General features: G+C 38.7%; 3 protein-coding genes across 5 annotated transcripts in view; 2 read left to right on the top strand and 1 right to left on the bottom strand.

Moving 5' to 3' along the window:
- Window positions 1-6,751: 6,751 nt before the first annotated feature.
- LOC140353752 (mitochondrial coenzyme A transporter SLC25A42-like) lies at window positions 6,752-10,708 on the bottom strand. Of its 2 annotated transcripts, none has more exons than XM_072438468.1 (8): window positions 10,571-10,708; window positions 10,086-10,229; window positions 9,196-9,307; window positions 8,953-8,978; window positions 8,425-8,591; window positions 8,227-8,343; window positions 7,966-8,117; window positions 6,752-7,875 (listed from the first exon to the last, which is right to left on the bottom strand). In XM_072438468.1, the coding sequence occupies exons 2-8, from the start codon at window positions 10,173-10,175 to the stop codon at window positions 7,550-7,552; spliced, it is 990 nt and encodes a 329-aa protein (XP_072294569.1). In that variant the 5' UTR covers window positions 10,176-10,229; window positions 10,571-10,708; the 3' UTR covers window positions 6,752-7,549. The 2 variants fall into 2 exon arrangements, with proteins under 2 accessions (XP_072294569.1, XP_072294570.1); XM_072438469.1 differs by having other exon boundaries at window positions 10,674-10,690.
- Window positions 10,709-11,759: 1,051 nt separating this feature from the next.
- On the top strand, window positions 11,760-17,651 carry mau2 (MAU2 sister chromatid cohesion factor). The gene is made up of 18 exons (XM_072438127.1): window positions 11,760-12,032; window positions 12,312-12,395; window positions 12,489-12,584; window positions 12,805-12,899; window positions 12,989-13,016; window positions 13,095-13,250; window positions 13,350-13,496; window positions 14,002-14,092; window positions 14,182-14,285; window positions 14,755-14,832; window positions 14,962-15,027; window positions 15,099-15,182; window positions 15,373-15,422; window positions 15,505-15,582; window positions 15,662-15,773; window positions 15,861-15,951; window positions 16,281-16,408; window positions 16,487-17,651. Exons 1-18 carry the CDS (start codon window positions 11,799-11,801, stop codon window positions 16,559-16,561), a joined length of 1,797 nt encoding a protein of 598 aa, XP_072294228.1. The 5' UTR covers window positions 11,760-11,798; the 3' UTR covers window positions 16,562-17,651.
- Window positions 17,652-18,732: 1,081 nt separating this feature from the next.
- gatad2ab (GATA zinc finger domain containing 2Ab) overlaps window positions 18,733-22,730 on the top strand; it is a 28,406-nt gene continuing 24,408 nt past the window's right edge. The window contains exon 1 of one of the 2 annotated variants that reach the window (XM_072439398.1): window positions 18,733-18,894. The gene's annotated coding sequence lies outside the window, so the exon portion shown is untranslated. The remainder of the gene's footprint in view (window positions 18,895-22,730) is intronic. The other variant, XM_072439397.1, reaches the window with a different exon arrangement.

Here is a 22,730-nt window from a genome sequence, read left to right as displayed (position 1 = left end):
CCCCATCCTACACCCAGTCAGCGCGATGCCCCAATGCCCCCAGTGTGCTCCAGTGCTCCGGCTCAAATGGGCTCTGTGCACCCCTCCGATCCCCACTCTTCCACTGCCCCTCGCCCCACACCTCCCTATGACTGGGCCTGACCTGGAATTAGGACCAGGCAGAAAGGCTGAGGTGAAACTAGGAGATTATCCTATTCTGTGTGTCCAGTCATCAGTGCAGTATTGACCATGGCGGCCCACCCAGGGAGCATCCAGCGAGCCGTGAGATGGCCTGATATACATGCTTACTGGCCGTGCTAGATTCTCCGACCCTCACCGGGGAGGAAGGCCGAGCGCTACACGCTGGACACCTTCGGAAAACACTGGTCAGCCACACACAAGTGCACCCAAACACACACACATCTATAGAGGGGCGTAGAGTCAAAGTCATGGGCATCAGGTCGTTTTCTGTGTCCTGTGAGGCGAGGAGGAGGTCATTGGGAAGGTGGAAAAGCTCTTTAATGGTGGCAATGATACCATAACACCTATAGATAGAGTTACGGATCATGTCACATACAGTGTATACAGAGCTTGAGTGGGCATCAAGGCCCACCCAGAGAGAGTGGCCACTGGGAAAACAGTTTTTATCTTTTATTCATTTAAGTGGACAAAGTAACACACAAAGAGTTTACAGCTAATGTTAAGTGAGGATTCTTGTCCTTTTGGTGTGACTAAGGTGCTGAAATATAGAAGTCACTACTACATACATTAAAACACTGTACTCTTAATGGATTATAATGAAAAGAATTGAACATTCAACATTAGAAAAATTTAAAAAAATAGATCCTGACTAAATTTGGAAACTGACAAATTCACTTTTGTTTTGATTTAATCATTCCGTGAATCATTATACCCCTGGTCGCTCTGTTTTGTTCTGTTCCGTAAATTTTTTATTTCAAAGCATTCCCTACGGAGACAATAAAATGTACCTTATTGACCTAAATGTAGATTTTAACATTTGTTCTTGTACTTGTAATTGAGTATAATGTTACATTTAAAATCCCTATGAGTCCCAATTGTCCCAAACACACTGCCTCATGTCTGTCTCTGCTCTTCTCACCCACAAACGCACAAACACTGCTGCAGCGCCTGCTCTGATTGGAGAGCGCAAAGTATAAGGCTTGCCATTTTAAAACAACTTGATTCAGCTTTAAACTGTTTATTTAATCCGTTTTGACTGATTTTACTGAAAATTATACTGAAACCATGTTAAAAAAAGCACTATATAAATACAATCTAATACATAATAATGTTAAAAAGTAGTAACTAATGCAGTGAGTGGTTTTCGTCATGCTTTTTACTTTTACTTAAGTAACATTGTGTAAGTGCACAAGTACATTTTTAGCCTTGTAAACTATTCAATACTTTTTCCACCACTGATTATCATGTATTATATATAATATAAATACAATAAATCCCTGTATTGTTGCTGTCTGCACTTTTATATCTTTCATGGGTCTTGTAAATGTGATGTACCACAACATTCATTCTAAAAGCATTTGACTACATGCACTAAAACTTCCATTAAAGTCTTCCCTAACTCTTTGACTGTGCTGGTACAAGTAGTAAAAGCAGTCCATTGTTGACCTAAATAAACCCTCGGGGGTGCACTAATTGTGTTGTAATTGGTCAGTGGTGTGTTGGTCTATAAAGCAGCGTGACATCTTCTGGCCCTGTCAGCTGCACAAAAGCCTCTAACAGCAGGACTGAGCGCCTCCAAGCTCATTAGCTACAAAAACAAACAGGACTTTACACACCTTGTTTAAGTTTACATTTTTTATGCCACCACTGTTAAAACACAGTAGTTAAATGTCCATAAAAATTAGGCATCGCCACGCGTAAAGCAATTTTGCATTCATTTCAATGGGGATAATATAAAATCTGGTTTGAAATGTGTAGTCAGACTGCGGGACACTGAAGATTTGCTGGCAACATTAAGTTATATGGGCCCCACGTGAACAGTATGTGGGGATACATAATGTGGGTGCATGTACAAAAATAATTATTGGACAATTATTATGTAGATGTGTAACTATGGTGTGAATCCAGAGTACTATTTCTGATTCTCAGTGAATCTAGTATTTTGATTTCAGTAAAACATTCTCGACAGAAAAGATGGATACTCTGTGTCAAATGTACATTTACGTATGGTTTGTTATGTCATTAATTTAAATAAAGATATGCTTTATTAAATTCAATTAAGATTCACAACCAAGTATTGAGTCTCACATTTTGTTCCATCTTTGATGTAAAATTGTTTATTCATTCTTTGTGATTGGCAATAACAGAAATGTAATTACTATGTAAACACTCATTTCAGACCCCAATGACTGTGCCCATATTTACATAATGCAAGTTTTGTTTTGTATCGAACTGGTGCATTTCTTAATTCAAAATAAAGTTCAAATATCGGCTTTGGAAACAATACTCATTTGTGACCTTGTTTTGATTTGGATGAATAAAATACATGAATTAAAAATCCATGCATGGTTGTCTCTGTTTTGTGGGTGGGCGGACTTGGACATTTCTAGCTTGAACTTGACAGGACCTATAGAGACACAAAATAAAACTAGAATCCTGACCTCAGCGCACACAGAGGTAGAGCGGGGTGAGACTAGCGCCAGGACACGAGTGGGTGGAGCCATCATTCTTTAAAAGTAGGAGAACTTGGAGCCTATAGTCTGTCATGCTAACTGCAGCCATGGCATTGAATGTGGACTCAGGGAGCAGAAGGTTCACAGGACCCTGCCTATTCTCATGCTAAGTCTATGGGGGGCTTCCACTGCACCCCCACACACTCAGAGGGACAAATCAACACGAGCCAAGACAGGAGAGGAAGGTTGGAGCTGGTTTGTGACAGACTTGTGGATTATAAGAGTCTTAATGGGTTTGTCAAAAAAAAAAAAATAATTAATTAATGCTTACAAAAATAAACACATGGGGTTAAAAATAATCTATAAACCTAATGGTATGGTAAATAAATGAAAAATATCAAGTACATTTCATATGTATAATATATATATATATATATATTTATTTTTATTTTACTTGATTCAGCTTTAATTCTGTATGTTTGTACGTTTTATCCCGCCAAAAAAAAAAAGAAAAAAAGAAGTATATAATCACTATATACTTAATTTTTTTCCACTTTCAATGCACTCAAAGCGCTTTATTAGGTATTGTGGGTGAAGTGTCTTGCCTAAGGACCCAACAGCATTTCCTCTAGTGCCCCACTGTGGCACCTGGTGTTCCAGAGGTCTCTGATCCAAGTACTAACCAGGCCCTGTCCTGCTTAACTTCTGAGAGCCGACCAGATCAGGCATTGGCATGCCGAAAGGTGGGGGAAGTGTCTTGCTCAAGGACACTTTGAAAGGATTAGTATTAGCACTGTTTATGCTACTCAAATGAATAACACTATAATTGGAGTGAAGCTCTTATTTTATGTATTTAATTGTATTTCTTTTTTTTATTGGGCTGTTCAGTGGAAATAGATTCTACACACAATATGTGCAGAATATAATGGAGAACCACTGTAGACGTCTCAATTTTGAATGGACCTGCAAAATTCAAATTTCCCAGATTTCAAACCTGTGTCATCATATGATGTGTTGTATTTTAAAGTTGTGGTAAAACTTTTCTGCACTGTTGCATATTATATGAGAGAATAGCACGCCCTTTACCTGTCAATAAAAGCGTTTAAACTTTTCATGACCTTGACAGTGGCATCAGCTGATGTAATTCTCAGCAAACATATTTTTTAAACCAAAATTTATCTCTCAAGGTGCCACAAATGCCATTTTATTTGCATTTAAATGTTGTCAATCTCTTTTCTCTGCCCGGTATTAGTTTTCTTTTATTTTCTTTACTTGTGTGTTCCTCATGATGTGGCTTTAAGGAAGCTACAACTCATTTAGTTCTGTTTAAATTCCGAGTGCTGAACCTGTCAGGCATATGCTCTACATACTCAGATACCTACTCTTTAAATGCAAAACTCTCAATGCAAATGAAAGTGTCTTTACCCTTAAAGGCTATAAGAGCAGTAACAAGCACATATGCGTTTATAGATTTATGCCCTCACATTTGGTTACACTACAGTCTCCAATTTTACATTTGTGTGTGTGTCTGCGGGCTGTGATTGAGTGAAGGCCAGCGCAGGCTGCACACTCCCTCTAATGGAAGAGAGAGGCCCAGCAGCTCCGTAATGCACTGACCTCAGAGCTTTTACAACACTGCCAGTCGATAAGTGGCAATACGCTGGATCTTATAAAATTAACAAGACTGGTGCTTTGGAGTAGAAAGCGAACGCAGATGACATCCATAGCACTTGTAAATATCAGGACGCTTACACAGGGAAGATGAAGACAGGATTTTATAGTCACATTGGACAGATCTGGTATTTTTCAGTCATTTCCAGGCCTCTTTAAAGAGTGCTTTTTATGGGGAGTGTTTACAGGACAATTTATGTTGGGAATAACGTCTCTCAAGGCGTTTTTAATGTGGCTGAATTTATGAAAGCCAGCACTTTAAGCCTGGAGACGTGCTGGACTGCTGCCATGTTGGTGCTGAATGGTGGTCACAGGGAGAACATACAAACGTACATTTATTCTAGATGTATTTTCCTTTAGGAGTCAAACATGTTCAGGTTTGCATACATCCCCCACCTTCATCACACCAGAAGATGGTAAAATTATGCATGTATTATTGTGTGTGTGGACAGTCATCTTCCATCTCCCTACCAGCTTTAGTTTGTCTCATAATCTCTGTCAAAAGCAAAGACAATATCAGGGAAATAATAAACCATGAAGGCATGATTGCAATTTGTAGACACTAATTCTCTGGGATCTTTATAATGATCTTTAAAATTATGATATTATATATTTAGTGAGCTCTCCTTTCGTATAATTACCATTCATAAATTTGTTGTGGCCTTTTTTATTTATTTTTTACTATATTTTTAAGTATAGTTAGTTCCAGGTCATTCCAAGTGGTTTTTACTGTTCCCCCCCTGATTTAACATAATGGAGGTTAAAGGCAAAAACATAGTCACACATTGGTGTGATCCACAATACTGACAAATCCTTTCTTCCCGGTCTAACATCATCACCTTTCTCACACTATTCCGTCCGGTTTATGTGGCACAGGAAGCCACTATTTTAGTATTTCTCCCCATTTGCAGAGTGTGTGAACACTATTGTCTGTCCCCAGCCTGCAGCAGCTTCAAAGTGAATTATTCATGCCGGATTTGAATACATGCAAATGGCCTCCTTTTCTTCATGGCACACATCCAGGTTACCTATGGCAACGGCGCCTTCAAGCAGCATCTTTTCCATCACCCCGCCTCCTCTTTTTCGGAGCGGCACCCACTCCCTGACACAGTGATCCAGCCCGAGGTTTTGTGCAGAGGGTTGCAGTACCAGGCGTCGTGGATGCACGCTAGAGGGTGGCTCTAACGTACCTAGATATACCATAATTCACAGTCAAGGTCAAGGCCAATGAGGATGAGAGCTGGTGAGATGGAAAACAGGCAGATGGGCCTTTGCATTCATGCACACTGCAATGAGACACACACAAGCAGCACTGAGAGGAAACAGAACACACCTCTGATACTTTGTCTAATAAATTGCATTGGTATTTGGTGTTGTGCATTCAGCTATCACCCGGTCAAAACATTTGGAACTGCTATTTTTGTTGTTGCGGCTTCACTAATAAAATATTATTAGTTATTAGTTATTATTTAAGCCCTGGGATACTATAAGCATTTCTATACAATGCATTTAATGTAAAATGTAATATGTATTTATACATAACATTGAAGACTTTATATATTTTGATATACGTATATATATTTTGTATTTTAATATGATTAATATTGAATCTATTTTACTTTACAAATATATACAAAACAGTGTCTCAAAACCTCACACAATTTTAACAAATTGAAAAATGCTATTACTGAGTTTTCTTTAAATAAAAAATAAATCACGAAAGGAGAAAAAAAACACATCCAACATTAGCCTATGCTAACTTAAATGTACTTTTGTTTGGCTTTACAATTTGCCTTTACCGCTCACGTTGTGTTGTTCCTTCTTCCTTCTGATTTTCTTTATTTCCAAGAAGAACCGGAAACGTTATTAAAACAATAAAATGTATGGAATTTAATAAATAACAGAAAATCAAAGAATGAGTAGAGCAATGATAATTTTTGGGTGAGAGGACGGGTCAAGTTCAGGCCATGCGCTCATCGGGGCCAGAGGGAGCGGGAGCCAACAGTGCGCTCTGCTGCCGCCTACTGGAGAACTGCTGGAGGTGGACGTATGAGCTGGCCCGTGTCCAGGGTGCACCCAGAGTCCCAAAGTCACCGGGAAAGGCTCCAGTCACCCCCAACCCCTAGAAAATCATTGAATAAATGAATGAATGTATATTTTTTATTAGAAATGTTCTGTATTCAAATAACTGTATATGTGCGTGTTACATTAAAAATCTAGAGCCTATATTCGAGAAAGGTTGAGTCTTTCTTTATTCTATTTTTCAAACAATAGTCAGTGGACACAATGATTGTTTATTCAACACAAAACACTAAAAGCTATTAGGTTTCAATGGTGAACGTTTGCATTTTCCTGATATTTAATACATAAACATAGACCCAATGGCGGGTGCCTTTACGTTTCTGCTCAGATTGCGCCCTCTAGTGGAAAAAACACACCTCCACACGTTGCTATGAATAATGACTTTAATTGAAGGTCAGTTGTGTGCACAGAACATTTGCAAAAGTCCATTCTGTTTTTGAAAGCGCTGAATAGCTGAAGTGTGCAAAACATTATTTCTACATAACATCTCATACGTTACTTTGTAAGTACTTTGGTTTACTTTTCTTTCTTGTAAACATTTAAATACAAATGATTATTTGTACCAATGCTAGTGTCCATTTGGTTTGCAAACACTTAAGCGCGGATGCAGTGGACAGTGAAATGGTGTGGGCCTTTAGACATCATCTCTTGCAGGCAATCCTTACATTCGGTTCATCACAACACTAAAATCATGCTCTTGAAAAGCAGTTTTAGAAGTACAAATGATAATACTTTTTTATACAAATTAAATTAAATTACACCTATAGAATCATTCCTGTTGTTACATTCCTAACAAACTTAACCAAAAGATCTCTTTGTAGACATGTAATTGCAATACCAGGTTATGTGCAAACAACTTAATACTAACATAACAACAGATTATTCAAAATCCACATTATTATACAGCCATATTATTTGCACTTCTGCCCACTGATTTTGAAAGTGCAGACATCAATTCAAAGCCACTTCTGAGTAAGATACCACTGAAAAGAAAGTGTATCTTATGTGCGTTTATCCAGCCTGAGCAGCTCCACTCCCATAGTCCTCTGCTCTGCCCGTAAGTCCATACACAGGGGTGCGCGGCAGACCAGCCTCGTATCATCGCTCAGTACAGGAGACTTCGGCATTATTGTGCAAGTCTCATCTGGGACCTTTGCTGTGATTCAAGGCGTGAAATAGCCCATCTGATGCAGCTTGAACAGGAGGTTGTGCATTATGTCAAAGGTGGTGAAACTAATCCCAACTGCAATAGGTCCCTTTATCCAATTCATGCTTAGGCCTTTATAGAGTCCACGCACCACTCCTTCGTGTTTCACTATCGCTCTCATGGTCCCCAGTATGGTGCAGTAGGACGATCCGGTGACCCCAGCTGTCTGCATACGACGCCGCACAATGTCCAGAGGATATGAGGCCGACTGACCGATCAGGCCTGCACACGCACCAAAGGCCAACCGCTCGTGTGGATACGGCTGTGATCTCCTGGTCTTTTCTGCAGTGGAGAAAGAAAACAATACATACAGTTTTGAGGAACCTGTTCAAAAAAGTTAACATGTCCAGTTCCCGAACCAATTATGTGTACCTGTGTGTAGCTTTTTGAGAGTCTCATAAGTGAAAAATGTGATTCCAGCATATGGGATCACACCAAGGATTGTGGGAGAGAAGCCTCTATAAAGAGTACTGATACCTTCTTCTTGGGATATTCGGACAAAAACATGGAGAATGTTGCTGTACCTGTAATATAAAAACAATATACAATTAGAAGTGAGCCGGTGATTTTGTTTTTTTTATAGATATTACATGATCTCTCGATTAATTGTTATTTTTTTGTCTTGCTACTTACATTTCTTTAGCTGTGACTGCCATCCTCGCACGCACCAAGTCCAGAGGGTAAGTGAGCATAGCAGCAGTGGTGCCAGCAAGAGAGCCGGCTAAGAAGCGAGGAAAAGGTGGAAGCGCTCTAAAACAAAATACGTAAGCCTATATTTAATATTTATGGATTGCAGTTGAAACAGTAGATCGCATATAAACATCGACTCACTTTCCCTGTAAGCCACAGTAGCCGCCCAAAAGTCTTTTATACTGTTCGTGTGAAGAGAACTGGATAGCAGCGTAGGGCATGACCCGCACCATTGTAGCAGAGTTTCCTCTCCAAAGACCCAGGAACCCATCCTTCACGTAAGTGCAGTAGAGGAGTCGCAGCGCCTCCTGGTGTTCAAGAGGAAATTGAATGCAAACTGTCATTTTTGACACATTTCATATTTGAAAGTTTATGTATGTGTAATATGGAGTAAGTGCATCCATTTTAATCTGCTTGCTTGTGTTATGTTATAATATTCTATGCAGCAACTGTGATTTGTCAGGCCACAACATGGCATTTCAAACATTTAGAAAGATTGTATTCAAATTATACAAAATATATATACAAATATTTCAATGTATAATAATTCCAATTTCTCACTTGACTATAATGAACTTTTTTAACAATGACAACAATTGTAGATTAATCAAGTACATGTTATTACAATGTGTGAACTGAGTAAGTAATAGGACAGTGGGTTAAACTCACCTTAGCTGAGAATCTCTTTGTAGACACTGAAAAAACAGCAAGATACAAACCTCAGTGTACTTCAGTGTTAACAACTTACTTCCATGTGGGCTAAACATCTACTAAGAAGATTAGCCATTAGCTGCTCAGTAAAAACGTGGGCACAAACACAGAAACAACACTTGATAACATTATACATAACAAACTTACAATCACAGCCCTAAAGACTGTTATAGAAGAAAACATAGAACATGTTATTCTGACCTTGGAAAATGATTTTGGTCCTATCCAGCGGAGCAATGGCTGTTTTGGCCACTGCTCCAGCGAAAGCACCACACAGCAGGGACTCCAGGGCAGTCCATCTGGGCCTCAAGTCCTGTTTGGATTCAAATGGAGAACACAATTTGTCACATTGCTATAAAATCTATTCACAAACAAACAGTACTTCTAAACATCCACATTTCTGACTACCCTTATAACCTTTCACCTCTGGGAATGTTTACAGGAAAGTCCTTCACCCAGTCAAGCCTACCATGTTCTTGATTCACAGCCACAGAGACGAGGCAACACGAGGATCAGCCACTAAATGGTCCTTGATTCACTGCGTTTGTTTTTGTATGTAAGTGCAAAAGAGCAGTTGGACCCAATAAAAGATTGATAACACACCCACTGATACTTAACACGTGCTCAATAAAAGAGTCCCTACATACCTTAAAATGAGGTGTAGTAAAGCAATAACAAATATATAATGGCTATAGTAATAGTCACCAAATTCTACATGTTATTGAAGTATCTAGCTGTCTTTGTGTCTTGAGTTGTATTATACTGACTTGTGCATGGCAAGGTCATATATCTGAGTAACCCAGTTACAGTGAATGCAACATGAGATAAGCACAGTCTTTCTATTTACAGCCAGGATCTGCACAGTGCACACTCCATGCCATGTCACAACATGCCTTTCAGGAACTGACTCTCATTCTTACATAAATCAATAAGAACCATTGTGATCAAAAGCTCAACCGAAATAACACAGAATTGATGTGCTACATTTGAACACGCATTGCTGCTCACATGGCATTGTTGAAATGACTAAAAACACACCTTTATTCTACTTCATTGAAAATACACGGTTCCCCCATGAAAAGTGCACTTACTTTAGCTGGTGTAGTGGGAGGAAGAGCCAGGACCGTGGCCTGAGCCACTGGCAGAGCTCGTCTCGAATGGTCGTGTACACTATGAGCCATGTGTGTGTCCTTCAAAGATCACCAGATCAACAAGCAGACACTTTGATGCGACAGCTGCAAACCACAACAAGAGGACAGAGGACAGTGCGTCACAACCTGCGTGTTCACAAACAAGTCTCGTGCAGCGAGTCCAATGTATGTGAAGTAAGTACGTGATCGCGCTCACGCACGTCTGAACTGTTCCAGATCGAGTGTAAACAAGGCACTGATCTGCCCTGCCAGAGTCACAAATAAACAGCAATATAATAAGCAACATCACAATCGGGTTATGCAACAATCACGCAAATCAACTTAGCAATGGAAGCTCATAATCAAATGTGTTATTTTCCCCAAATACATTTTAATCCATGATTTTATGGCTTAAATAGATTAGCGTTGTTATTGGTTTGTTTTACCTGGTTTGAAAGAGCTCCTCCGTCATTGGTTGTCGTGGTTTAGTAAAAGTTATTCTGCAGTTTTGATCTCGCACACATGTCACTTTCAAGTTACAACACTCACAGAAAGAGGTGGCGTGCCTACCCGCCCTCTGCTCTTGACGTTTCACTCCAGGATTGTCAATAGCTGATAAAGAGACTGGAGCACAGGCTGGTTATCGACGGCGCCTGTTTCTTTCTGCTCTGAGGCGCTGTTTACTGCTGTAAGAGGCTTTTTCCAGATCCTGCAGCGCAAAACTAGGACAGCGTTTACGTAGGACTACATTTTCCAAGATTCCCAACATCTCGCGAGAATGTTGAACATTGGGTTGCCATGTTTGATTAATTATCATTTACCTCTTTGGTTCTTTTTGAATTAATAGTGTTATTGGTGTGTTTTCCATTTGTATATTGTATATGTATATTTGCAGAAGCATTTCAATGGAGACAAAGACTACTCTACTCTGACAATGTTTAAGTTCAGGCTCAAAATGGTTGGCTACACGTTTATGTCTGAGTGAACTGTATCTGCACTTTTAAATTAATTTTAAAATCTTCTCCTCTCCTAAAAATCCTCAGCAAGACAGGGACTGCACCTACTTCCCCACCTTTAAGATAAACCATCTGTTGAGAGGCTGTTTTTCATCTTTAAATTCATTTTTCTCATGTGATTTACTGTTTTTAATCTTTCCTGTAATTTGTTGGATTCATTGTCTTTAAATTGCTGTTTTTTGTGGTTATTATTGTTTTGTAATTCACCTTTGAGACTCCTGAAAAGCGCCATATTAATAAAATTATATATACATTATTATATATTTGTTTTTTTCTAAAATAGTGTCTAAATGACTACAACTTTTTCTATATTCTTATTATTATTATTATTATCATCATTGTTATTGAAATTATTATCAACAATAATAACAGCAGTAGTAGTAATAGTAGAAGTAGTAATAGTAGTAGAATCATTTTATTGTATTATTATTATTATTATTATTATTATTATTATTATTATTATTATTATTATTATTATTATTATTATTATTATTATTATTACACCAAACATGCATAGAACTTAAACATTGACAAAGTATTATTTTAAGAAATTACAGCAAACGAAACGTTAAACGCTGTGATGCGGGGTTTCCATTGCCTGACCTGGCAACCCGCGGGTCTGGCCACGGCTCTGAAAAACTTGTTGTTGTCGGGCAAAATGGCGTCAAACGTAGAGGCCCCGGAGCGTTGGTACCTCGCCCTTCTCGGTTTTGCTGAACATTTTCGAACCTCTAGTCCGCCCAAAATCCGGCTCTGCGTGCACTGTTTACAGGCAGTGTTTCAGTTTAAGCCTCCACAGAGGATCGAGGCCCGGACTCACCTCCAGCTCGGCTCGGTTCTTTACCACCACACCAAGAACAGCGAGCTCGCCCGCAGCCACCTGGAGAAAGCGGTACGCGGCGTCTGCTGCAGGAAACACCGGGGATGGCGCCCCAGTTTAGGCCGCACGTAGCAAAAGCTAACCAACAGCCCAGAGTTTTGATCTCAAAGTCTCTGTTTACAGTGTTCTTTTGTAAAAAAAATGGTTTGAATTAGTATGGTTATAAAGGGTTGTTTGTACTTTGCATTGAATTGTCTCATTAGCTTGTTTAATTTTGGCTTCCATTGATTTTATTTTAAGCGCTAACACTATAAACGACCTTTGTAACATTTTTGTCATGTTGTGTTGCAGTGGTTCATATCCCAGCAACTCCCTCAGTTTGAAGATGTTAAATTTGAAGCTGCCAGCATTTTGTCTGAACTCTTTTGCCAACAGGTAATTTTGGTCGGTGAACATGTTATATCATTAAATAGTTCTGACTCAATGAAAAAGTCTTATGTGGCAATAATTGCATTATATTTATTCCAGAATTTGGTTGATTCGGCAAAACCTCTTCTTCGAAAGGCCATTCAGATTTCTCAGCAGACACCATACTGGCACTGCAGGTTGTTGTTCCAGTTGGCTGTAAGTATCACTGTAAAAATACCTCTGTTGAATCATGAGCTATGTTTAAATGCACATCAATAGCAATACACTGATATCTGGAGTTACTCTACAAATCCGTGTTAACAGTGCTAGATTTCTCTTCTGCATGTAAACATAGTTAAAGATATATTCTAGCCATGTAAATGCACACATTGATTTGAATTGTCTAACCTAATTTCATTGTATTTTTTTCTTGCAGCAACTTCATACACTGGAGAAAGACTTGGTTTCAGCCTGTGATCTGCTGGGCGTGGGGGCAGAGTACGCCCGAGTGGTGGGGTCAGAATATACCAGGTAGACAGAGTTTGATTTAACATATTTGAGTCGTCGATTTCTCTAAATGCATCTAAAATTTGATTTTTTGTTTTTTTTGCTTTTTGTAGGGCATTGTTTCTGCTTAGTAAAGGAATGGTAAGTTTTTTCTGCTTCTTGCATTGTCCATTGTTCTTTATCCATGCAATTGCAACATGTCCTTTCTGCCTTGTGTAGTTGCTGCTAATGGAGCGAAAGCTTGCAGAAGTCCATCCTCTCCTGACACTTTGTGGCAATATTGTTGAAAATTGGCAGGGAAATCCCATTCAGAAGGAGTCTCTGAGAGTCTTCTTCCTGGTCCTACAAGTCACACACTACCTAGATGCTGGACAGGTAAAATAAAAGATTCAGAATGTGGAGCTGTAATGTTTTGTCAGATTATCGTGCAGTGTTGGAACATTTCTCTAAAGGGTCATGTTTGTGTCTCCTCAGGTCAAGAGCGTAAAGCCATGTCTAAAGCAGCTCCAGCAGTGCATTCAGACCATCTCCACACTCCATGATGATGAGATTCTGCCTAGTAACCCAGCGGACCTGTTTCACTGGCTGCCCAAGGAGCACATGTGTGTTCTTGTGTACTTGGTAATAACTTTTTATCCTCTCTCGTTCTACAATTTTACAGCACAAAATTCATGTGTGCAGTTACACATAAGCCAGTCATGATAACAAAGTGCGATGTACTGCTGAATAAAAGATTAGACAATAAACGATAATGTAGAAAGTAGTTAATGCAATGACACAATCATTTTAAAGTAGGATTATCCCAAAAGAAAACTCATTCTAAATGTACAATAATGTGAAAAAACCTATTGCTTCCAAAAAAATGGCAAAATTAAACACTTTGGTAGTTTATATCTATATTTAGTTGTTTAAATCTATAATATGTCATATAAGCTATTTATTCAACTACCTAACTGATAGATGCTTCCTTCTGTCTTTTATTTAGATTGATAGACAAATTATTGTGACGTCACTTTTAGGATGTCTATAACCATCTGTCCAATGAAATAAATAACTGAATAGACGTGTATAAACTGGTTAAAATGTGTTCTGTTTCCAAGCAATCAAACAACTGTTTTGTGTGCAGGTGACAGTCATGCACTCCATGCAAGCAGGCTATCTGGAGAAAGCCCAGAAGTACACAGACAAAGCTCTCATGCAACTGGAGAAACTAAAAAGTAACTTTCAACTTTTCCATCTAGAAGAGAATGGTTTGAGTATGGTCTGTTTATATATATTTTTATCATTTTCTGTGATCTTTGTTTAGTGTTGGACTGCAGCCCTATCCTCTCTACCTTCCAAGTCATTCTCCTTGAGCACATCATCATGTGTCGACTCGTCACAGGCCACAAAGCCACTGCTTTACAGGAGGTACAAACAAGATTTAGCACTTTATTATTACGTTTGGACAAACTGGGCAAAATAGACAATATTATAGCACTCCAACAGAAATTTGTTAAAACATGTCTTTAAATGCATTAGTTGAGGTTTACTTATCAGACAAATGTGACATGTTTGTAAAATCAATCGAAATATCCCATTATACCTTTATTTGAAAGTTTACAACGTAACTTTTTGTAGCAGTTTTTACTATTAAATAAATATATTAATGTTGCATATCTTCAATAGTACATTATAAAAATGTTGATATACCTATTGCCCTCTTTTATTTTCTCCTCAGTTATTTTGAAATTGTGGCATTCACAAGAGTGTGAGATTTGACCACTTTTTCCTTTTGTAAAAATGTATCTAGTCTACCAACTCAAATGTTTTTATTGGCTCTGTTGTGTTCATTATATTGGATAAACGATATTGATTCAATGTTTGTGTTCCCTTTCAGATTTCACAGGTGTGCCAGCTCTGCCAACAGTCCCCAAGATTATTTACAAATCATGCTGCTCAACTTCATACACTTTTAGTGAGTGTTCTCAGTGATATTTATTTTGAATTTCTTAAATACACTTTCATTTTCTTTGTTGCTGCTGATTTGTTGCTTCGTCTTTCCGCGTTTTACCGCTGTGTTGAATTTGTGGGATTTCTATTTCAGGGCCTGTACTGCATTTCAGTGAACTGCATGGATAACGCGGAGGCACAGTTTACCACAGCATTGCGGGTAATGGTTCAGACACATGGTTTTCATCTCACGTCTGTGCTGCTCCCTCATTATTTGTCTTTGGTTGGCAGCTCACCACACATCAAGAACTTTGGACGTACATTGTGACCAACTTGGCAAGTGTCTACATAAGGGAAGGAAACAGACATCAGGAGGTTAGTTGAGTAACTCTATGAAAACCCCATAATAATTAACTGATTTAAGTAGCTTTTACGTGACTTGTTGCATTATGTGATAGCTGTTGTAAAATAGAATGTTATTTTGTTGTGTGTGTGTGTGTATGTAAGAGGATTAGCAATATTTCATAACCTCGTCATTACAGTTGTATTTTTCATGTGTTTGTAGTTGTACAGTCTGCTGGAGAGGATAAACCCAGACCACAACTTTCCTGTCAGGTTGGGACCTTAATCATTTATGAAACTGCAAGGACATGGGGGTGTATTTTGTAAAAGTTTTAAAAGTGTCTCTCTTGTGCAGCTCCCACTGCCTCCGCGCAGCAGCCTTCTACATCAGGGGATTGCTGTCTTTCTTTCAGGGACGCTACAATGAGGCCAAGTATGTAAACTATTGCTTTTCAACAGCCTTCTTTGTACTGACAAATCGCTACATGTTTATATTGTTTCGTGTATTACAGGCGTTTCCTCAGAGAGACTTTGAAAATGTCCAATGCTGAGGACCTTAACAGACTAACCGCCTGCTCCCTGGTTTTACTGGGTCACATCTTCTATGTTCTTGGCAACCACCGAGTGAGAACAAAGTCTTTAAATATGTTCCTGGAAATTACAAATACAACATAAAATGAAGAATATGTTTTCATGACTCTTCTTCTTCAGGAAAGTAACAACATGGTGGTTCCTGCAATGCAGCTAGCTAGCAAGATTCCTGACATGTCTGTTCAGCTGTGGTCCTCAGCGCTTTTGAAAGGTGGGTACTGAATAAATACAGCTTGAAGTCTTTACACAAATGAATCACAATTTCTTCCTCACATTGATCAATTGCAATTTTTATAACTTTTAAAAAAAATAGATGAGATAAAATGTTTTTTTTTTAAATATTTTTCATGAAAACAAGCAAGACGTCCTTTTACTCTGTGCTAAAAGACAATCCAATTATCCATTATGTCTCCAAAGTCTAAACCTTTACTGACGGAGATCTACTGTAGCCCACAATCAGATTGGCTATTGGCTCTCAATTTGACTAAAATGTTTTCTAGTTTAGGATCACGATCACAAAAATGTTGGTGTTTTGTGCAGACTTGAACAAAGCTCTTGGGAATACGATGGATGCCCATGAAGCGGCGCAGATGCACCAGAACTTCTCTCAGCAGCTCCTGCAGGACCACATTGCAGCCTGCAGCCTGCCTGAGCATAACCTCATCAGTGTAAGTTAACAACTTGTATTTCTCATAATTTACATAGTTGTGTTTATTTACACTTCTGCGCTGTTTTTCTTTTTGAAGTGGACCGATGGGCCCCCTCCTGTCCAAATCCAAGCCCAGAACGGCCCCACCACCAGCCTGGCAAGCCTACTATGAGGACTGTATTATTCCATTGAACTTACAAGATCATACTCAGTCCAATGAACTGCTGCCTAAAAACATGATTTTCTGACTGTTGCTTATCGAGGATGTAAAGAAGTCATGACTTTTTATTGTTTTTCAAGTTGCTTTTAGTTCTACAAATGGATCTACATGTGTTTTGCTCACTGATGACATGTGGTACAATTGCTGGCCAAGAAATGTGTTTAATACGCAGAAGAGTGGTGAAATCTAGAAACGTTTGTCTCAATTCAAATACTGGAGAGAACGTTGATCCAAGCTTAGCTTCCGTTTTACTAGGGGGGTGGAAAAAGGGGGTGTCGATTGTGGCAGCAATGAAATGTAGGAGAAATTAATTTATTCATGTTCGTATTTTTGTAACTGTTGGTAAATATTTTATGTCTTGCCTTTTGTAGATACTTTCCATGCATGAAAGTTACTGATTTGGGCTATGTTTGACCCCCTTTATTTTTTGCAACGGTTGACATTTCCAAATGTAGAGACCTCATAGATTATAACCAGAAGATTAGTTCAATCGGTCCCTTCTGCATGTGGGAAAATGGACAAGTTTTCAAGACAGATGGATATTTTCAGTGTTTGCAGTTCCTATAAAGACCAGAAGATGTCGCTGTTTGCTCTGTTAATAAGCAATGTTTCAGATTAACACATTGGTGGCTCAGGAGATGCCACTCACCCTTTTAACACATTAAATATGTTATTTTTTAAGTTGTGTAATATATGAACTTCTCGCAAAGGTATTGACACTTTTACATCATGCGTAAACATTTTGATCTTGAGTTTCTTTTTGTCAAATATTCAGAAAATTGATTTATCTTTTTTTTATTTGCCAGAGTAGTTTTACTAAATGGGGGTTTCTTTACAAGTATGTTTTTATAGATTTGCCACTCATTGACCCTATTGTACAGTGACATTTTATAAGTCAATTTAGAAAAATGTGGTATGTATTTTAGCATTCTTTGTAGAAATCTTACTGCTTGGTATTTAAATTGCTAGCCATATTCTATCCAACACCTATTTTAAAGCATACTTTGTTCTCAAGGATTTTCCAATAAAAATAACAGATTAACTGCTTTTGAATAAGATTTTTTTTAAACAGTTATTTTCCGTATACAGAGTGGCATGGTGAATATCATTATGGTCAGTTGATCAGTTCATAATGCAGTTTGTCATTACAGTGTAGTAAAGATAAAACCGAATTGAAAGTGTGAATAAAGGTTTCTCCCACTACACTTATTACACAAAAAAGCCAACCAGTGGTGCCAAGTTGACCAGGTTTATGTCACAGATTTTTAAAAGGATTTCAACAACATTTGTGGGAAGGACTCGTGTCAGGATCAGTCAAGTTTCAGATTAAAAGTGTTCAATATTGTGCATGGAAACCTGTAGAAATAGTATTTATTGTTGTGTAAGCAGATAGCAAAATATGTTGCCTAGAACATGGAGCTGTTACTGTTTGTAAATTGATTGAAGTGAAATTAATTGCCACCACCATCAGACAGGACCACACTTGTGAATGTCAGATGTATCTCAAGTCCAAGACAGCCAAGTCCAAGTAAAGTCCCAAATCCTACGCTTTGAGATTATTTTCCACAATTGAAATGATTATTGTAAAGGGTCCTTCTCTTAAAGAGTTCTGGTGGAGTAGTGGGAAGAGACATGTTCCGGTTTGCTCCAGTCAAGTAAAACCCTCTAAGTACTCTAATATACCAATCGTACAGAAAATATTTTTAAGAAGATATTTTCTTAATACACAAATTTGAGCTCCATGTCCAAGTCAACTCTCGAGTCACTGGCAAGTCCAGGTCGAGTCCCTAGTCCGTTTGATCAAGTCTTAAGTCATCAAAATAGTCTAGCTTGATATTATAACGTTGTTGTTCACATGGTTATAACTTAACACGTATAATCATGTGTCCGACAACATTATGTATGATTATTATTCATAAATCAATCGAAATCATAAATTCTGCAAACACAAACAAACAATATGGTACGACTATTAAATTAACCTAATCGTAATGTAATTTGGCTCCATTATCTTCTTGGGAATATATATTTTTAATCGTTTTGGGGGTAATAATGTTAAATGGCTCGACCTTGCTCCGTCTCAGTGGTTTAAACTTTACATTTCCGAGGCGCATGTGAACGCAGCATGACGCCGCCTGTGGTGGCTCATTACATGATCTGGCAGCGGAGTGGCAGTGGACAGAAGAGAGAGGGGATCCCCGGGATTTTTACACCGAATCCAGCCAGAGACCAACATCATAGAACTGAGTATCGCGGGGCACTCGGCAGAGCCCCTCCAAGACACCGTAAGTTTAGATTGACCTACAGGAGCAACTAATCCGAGAGTGTATCAGTTCGATAGATTAAAGTGACGAGGGGAAGTTTCTCTATCCATGTTAGCTCTGTAATGCTAACTAGCATAGCTCGAACTGCTAACGTGAGAGGTAACAGTTTGTGTCGCCCTGCTGCACACATACACCTCCGTTTACTGCCAAGAACAATCCGCTTATAAGTCCAATTTCTACTAACTTCTCCTTCAAACATGTCGGAGGCTTTGATCCAGATGTATTGACAGTATACTATTATATACTTACTTTTAATCAAGAGATAAAGTAACGGAAGAAATTTATTGTATTTGTATGTAATCAGCGCCTGATTATTTGTGACTATATTTTCGACTATTTGTCTGGGTGAGCGGATGTCCAGGGAGTAGCATTAGCATGCTAACTTAGCCTGATGCTAGCCTTTTAACACTAGCGGCTTACCGAGATGGGGTCGATTTCATTGTCTGTCTGTCATGTATCGCTATTTGGATGTTAACACACTTTCTTACGGCATCCAACCCCAACAGTTCCCACCTTCAGTATGTACGCGTTTCACTTCTCTTCAACTTTTACCCTTGTTCCCCTCGGATAATAAAATGATTAGCCGTGGGTAGTTAGCCGCTGGTCCGCAGCCGGACAGATGGACAGGTTGTTGTTGGTAAGTTACGTTAGCATAAGATAGCTTGTTGTTTATGCTGATTTACTTTCACATTAGTGGCTTGTATATTTTAAGTGGCTGTAGTTTGAAATGCGATCGAGTCTTGATCTGTCCACAATATCAAATACACGCGACATTACATCCCGGATGGGCACAATTATCATAGCTTTATGAGCCATTGATCCGACAACTTTGTCAGACTAGCTCAACCATGAAAAGCCTTTTTATGGAGGCGTAATGGTGGACTGTGTGCCTCCAGTGGGTGCGTGTCTCTCACGACAGACACGAGAGCCATCAACCTCGCAAAAGACAAACCTTTACCCTTGCTCACAACTATACAATTCTCGACTTTAGTCAATACGTTATATAATGGACTGGTATTGAGGCATATTTTTAGAGTCAGTGGGTACTATGATTAGATCTGTTTTCAAGGTGTTTGCGGTGTCAAAATATTCTGAACTTGTTCCAGTGAACTCTTGATGTTGTTCGTGTGTCTCAAAACTCTCAGGAAGTACTTTAGTTTGAAAACGTGATGGGGAACACAAGTCTATTTGCATTATATGATGGGTCGATGTATTTGGCTGAAAATGAGCAGATCTTCAAATACATTTGACTGGAAATGATGTGATGAGCGTGAGATACTTTCTGGATACACTTATGCTTTAGTTATATGTGTATATATAAGTTACAATATCAATCTATATTTTCTTCTTTTTTAAAGTGGCACGATGTAACTTTTCTTTGAAAGAGTCCGCCGCCAGATTTTCTTGGAGATGTTATTGCTTTGCCCGGAATGTTATTACAGTATGGCATTAAACTATCTCCACAGACAAGTACTGTGCCAATTTACCGGTCATGTCCGCGGATAGGTTACACTGCTCTGCTCACTGCAAGAATGCATTGTAGCTAGAAATGTCTGTTTACTGCCATACTGTGGAACATTCCAAGGAAAGCAATGACGTTTCAAGCAGATCATGGACCTATTGGAAAAGTTACACAGTACACGTTTTAATTCTTATGTGTTAACATCATAATTTGCAAAAACCTGTTCACTAGATAACCTCAGATTTTTATGATTTATGATGTAGGATTGAACTTGTAAACTACACAACTTAATTTAAACCATGTTGTTTGGCTGCACGATTAATTTCATTATTCAATTATTGCATGTAATTGCTTCAGCTCATAGTGTAATAACAGCCTATTGTGCCAGATAACTCCTCCTACTTTCATTTTTTAATCTGTTCGTTCTCTTAATTTACATGTGACAATGCAACACCCTTTCTTTGAGCATTTCATTGTTGGATTATTATTGTGATTTACAATAACACATTTGCCCATTATTGAGCAGCCCTACCATATTGCGCTGTAATGGGCAGAAGTGAGACAGTTCTGATTACACTGCTGCCTTGTATCTTAAAGGCGTAATGGACGATTTTTTTGGCGCCAAATCTGAATCTCATTTCCTCGTGGCGTCGACTGCCGATTAGTCCTGCCATGTATCAATCATAGGACGCACCTACTGCTCACCTGCAGCCTCGTCCGGCTTGTCCCCATGAGAGCAGCACGTTTCCCCGTGTCTAAGTGCATTGATCTATCATAATATAGTTCCCTCAGTGTACAGGACAAAATTAAGACGGAGAAGGACAGTTCGGGCTGACTCAGAGCAGACGGAAATCTACGGGAGACATGCGATGCGATCCGTCACGTTAATAAACAAACGCACGTCTGTTTTTTGTGTCTGTATTTTATATCTTGGGATTCACATTGACGTGTCACACACCATGGCAGTTGTTTGTTTTATTATTGTCCACATGGTCCCACCTTATGACCTGAGGCGAAGAGAGGAATATTTTGTAATGATTGGCTGGTGGAGCTGCCTCTTGTTTGCCCTGTTGGACTTCATATTTACTCAACTACTGTTAATTTGTGGAACTTTTGTTTGAGACACATCTCCGTCTCACTACTGCCACGCGAGTTCTTAATTATTATGGAGTATCACCGCACTGTATGTTTGCTAATTAATATATCGGCACTCTTTATTTTTTGCCTACAAAGCTGTAGATAAATGGCTCCCTAACTGTTCAACCAGAGATTATGGCGCTAGACTTTTATAAATGATTTTTTATCATATTTGACCTGCAGGCTACTGGCCATTTATCTATAAATAAATAAATAAATAAAAATGATGTCCTAACGTTAATCATTAATGTGTGCATTTGTGACTGAATAGCCCTTTAACCTTTCACTTTTATGCTTCCTATGCTTAATTCAGAGCATTTAAATCTATCACTGCCTCAGTCAGATCTGTCAGAGTGCACTGGTGCAAAAAGGAGCGTAGCCCTGGAGGTGCATTCAGTTGCACTAACTCGGATATACAAAAAAATATATAAGATATATCGGCATTGTGCTTAGGGCTGGGAATCACAGGGTCCCTCACAATTTGATGAGATACATGATACACGGCTCACGATACGATAATATCACGATTTTGAGATAATCAATATATTGCTCATGATATTCTATGCTATATCACAATTTTTTTAAGAACCCAATAATTTTAACACATTTTTTCATTGTTAAACCATGGCCTGCCCAAATTCTAAATTAAATACACCCATTTTAATTATCAGAGTCAAAATGTAATTGTTTTGACATTTTTAAATTGTAGTGCGGTCACACAATAATTCGGGAAGTTGTAACAAAAATGACTTATGATGATATATCTATACAGCAGCCCGCAATAGCGATACTGTATCACCAAAACTAGGATCATGATATTTGGATATTTTGGCACACCCCAAATCGTGCTAGATATTGGGGCATTAATTTGAAGAGAGAGACTAAGCTTTATAACCAGGTATAACATGCCCAAGTGGAATACTGGCCATTTAGACACAATTTTGGCTGATCGGCGAATGTGGTTTCAAATTTGCTGTTACCTGCACTTTCTTTTGCCCATTAGTGATGCAGAGCCAGGGAGATTTTCTATTTTCTTTTGGCTCTGTTCGTTTGATCTTAAGTGCGGTGAGAACATGATCAGCCCCAAAATGAAACTGTAACTCTGTTTCAACTCTTTGGGCGTTTTCGCACAGGTTAGAGCACGCTGTGGAGCGGCCCCAGTGTGCACAAGATTTTTATATTGAATCCCCTTTTGGGT

Source organism: Eucyclogobius newberryi, unplaced genomic scaffold (genome assembly GCF_026437365.1).
Source record: "Eucyclogobius newberryi isolate DKJ021-1_F unplaced genomic scaffold, fEucNew1.0.hap1 SCAF_9, whole genome shotgun sequence".
Lineage (NCBI taxonomy): Eukaryota > Metazoa > Chordata > Actinopteri > Gobiiformes > Gobiidae > Eucyclogobius > Eucyclogobius newberryi.
The sequence above is the reverse complement of the archived record's forward strand: the minus strand, read 5'-3'. Positions and strand labels throughout refer to the sequence as shown.

Excerpts from the sequence above, each read along its gene's own strand:
- LOC140353752 (XM_072438468.1), bottom strand. The coding sequence starts at position 10,175 with ATGGCTCATAGTGTACACGACCATTCGAGACGAGCTCTGCCAGTGGCT. Across the intron at positions 9,308-10,085 it reads CTCCCACTACACCAGCTAAA|GACTTGAGGCCCAGATGGAC; the intron begins GTAAGTGCACTT and ends GAATCCAAACAG. Across the intron at positions 8,344-8,424 it reads TACTGTGGCTTACAGGGAAA|AGCGCTTCCACCTTTTCCTC; the intron begins GTGAGTCGATGT and ends ATTTTGTTTTAG.
- mau2 (XM_072438127.1), top strand. The coding sequence starts at position 11,799 with ATGGCGTCAAACGTAGAGGCCCCGGAGCGTTGGTACCTCGCCCTTCTC. Across the intron at positions 13,251-13,349 it reads ACTACCTAGATGCTGGACAG|GTCAAGAGCGTAAAGCCATG; the intron begins GTAAAATAAAAG and ends GTGTCTCCTCAG. Across the intron at positions 14,286-14,754 it reads AAGCCACTGCTTTACAGGAG|ATTTCACAGGTGTGCCAGCT; the intron begins GTACAAACAAGA and ends GTTCCCTTTCAG.